General features: G+C 33.1%; 1 protein-coding gene across 4 annotated transcripts in view; it reads left to right on the top strand.

The window, feature by feature from the left end:
* LOC106685799 (dymeclin) overlaps window positions 1–1,744 on the top strand; it is a 58,270-nt gene that overhangs the window by 50,484 nt on the left and 6,042 nt on the right. For 3 of the 4 annotated variants that reach the window (XM_067048276.1, XM_014428719.3, XM_014428717.3), the window contains one exon: window positions 1,279–1,452. The exons of the other annotated variant lie outside the window; for it this stretch is intronic. In XM_067048276.1, coding sequence (XP_066904377.1) covers window positions 1,279–1,452 — 174 coding nt within the window. The remainder of the gene's footprint in view (window positions 1–1,278; window positions 1,453–1,744) is intronic. 4 annotated transcript variants of the gene reach the window in all.

The following is a 1,744-nucleotide window of genomic DNA, read 5'->3' as shown; positions in this document are numbered from 1 at the left end:
TCTTGTAACAGTACTTCCTTACAAAGTGCTGAACCCCTAACCCTTCATTGGTTGTAGTGGTAGAGATTTTTTTTTTTATTTAGTACTAAATAATCATTATCTTATTTATATGGACTTATATTTCAATAAATACCACTTACTAATAAAAGTGTACATTGCTAAATATGATATTAATATTCCATGTATGTACCGGGTTGTAAAATAAGTTTGTAGCGTTTTTTTTACTGGTGATTTCAATAAAAACTTTGGATTCTTGTAAATATTTTTAATCAATTATATATTACACATTTTGATCTATTACATGTTGCCATCTTTCAGGTAATTTTTTAATTCCGTCCTCCCCGAACTTCTCAGACTTTTGCGCAATGAACTCCTCTAGTGAATTAAAAAGAGTTTTGAAGGGCCCAAAATAAGTGCAGATCTGTTGGGGCTAGGTCTGGTCAATAAGGTGGGTGGGGGATCACATCCCAGCCAAACTCCAAAAATTTCTGCCGGGTCTGCAATAATCTGCAGCATAACCTTTTTTGGATGTAATCCTGCTTTTGGAGTTGTTAATGGCGGGTCACTTCGTTTTCCCCAGGACTTTTTCCTCACAATATTATTGTATGGGACTCACTTTTCATCCCTAGTTATCAACCTCTTTACAAATGGATCATTAACATTGCGTTTCAGGAGGGAATTGCTAATGGATATGCGGTCCAATAAATTTTTTTCCCATATATCACTTCGAGAAACATATCAGCCCCCAAATGATTTGAGACACTTACATGAGATATGTTAATATATAGCAGTATCCCGTGTTGTAAAGTGAGGGTTGTCTGTGACAAATGCTTGAATTTGGTCATCATCAACAGTTAAAGGATGTCCCAAGTGCTTTGGGTCTTCCAAGTCAAAATTTCCGTTTCTGAACCGAGCAAGCCACTTACGGATGGTGCTTTCTCCTAAGGCATCATCACCATACATACTGCAAATTTTGTTAACCGTCTATGCAGCTGATTTTTCTTTTCAGAAATAAAGAATCATTAATTGATGAAAATGAAGTTTTTTCTCTTCTATTTTGAGCAAACAAAATACTACTTAAAGATAAGGAATCTCGGTTGGAACTGATACATAAAAGCACCTTAACTAATCCTTTTTTAGGATATATAAACATTATTGACCAAGTAAACATGGTTGTATAAACACAGATAGGATTAAATTGAAATATTGAAAAACGCTATGAACTTATTTTATAATCCAATATTTTCAATCAACAGTGGTTAATGTTTCTTTTTTCAGCTCGTTGCTATTGAAAAAGCTTTAAGGATTATTTTGGAAGTACTGAATTCCTGTTTATCGAATCAGTTAATTTCTAATACCAATTTAATATATACTATGCTCTACAACAAGCATATTTTTGATACATTTAGAAATAATCCTGCATTTCAAGATATTATCAGTAATATCACTCAGGTATTTATTTTATCCACCATTTCTAGAATGATTAATTTCCAAATAAATGTTATTTATTAGTAATTAAATGCCAAGTATCTCGATCTTATTTATGAATTCAATTTGTATAACATAATTTTCATTGCATTGAAGGGTTTGCTGCAAAAAGAAGGTAACGTCATCTTGGGCCCTGTTTAATATAAAGTACAAACTAATACTATTAGTACCTTAGGGTAGTATCCTTGGTCCTATCCTTTATGCAGTTTTCACAGCTGACATCCCAACCCATCCTAACACTATCCTCACCACGTAT

This window comes from Halyomorpha halys, unplaced genomic scaffold, assembly GCF_000696795.3.
Source record: "Halyomorpha halys isolate HHAL.00 unplaced genomic scaffold, Hhal_1.1 Scaffold745.1, whole genome shotgun sequence".
Classification (NCBI taxonomy): domain Eukaryota; kingdom Metazoa; phylum Arthropoda; class Insecta; order Hemiptera; family Pentatomidae; genus Halyomorpha; species Halyomorpha halys.
Note: the sequence above shows the minus strand (reverse complement) of the source record. Positions and strands in the feature narration are given on the sequence as shown.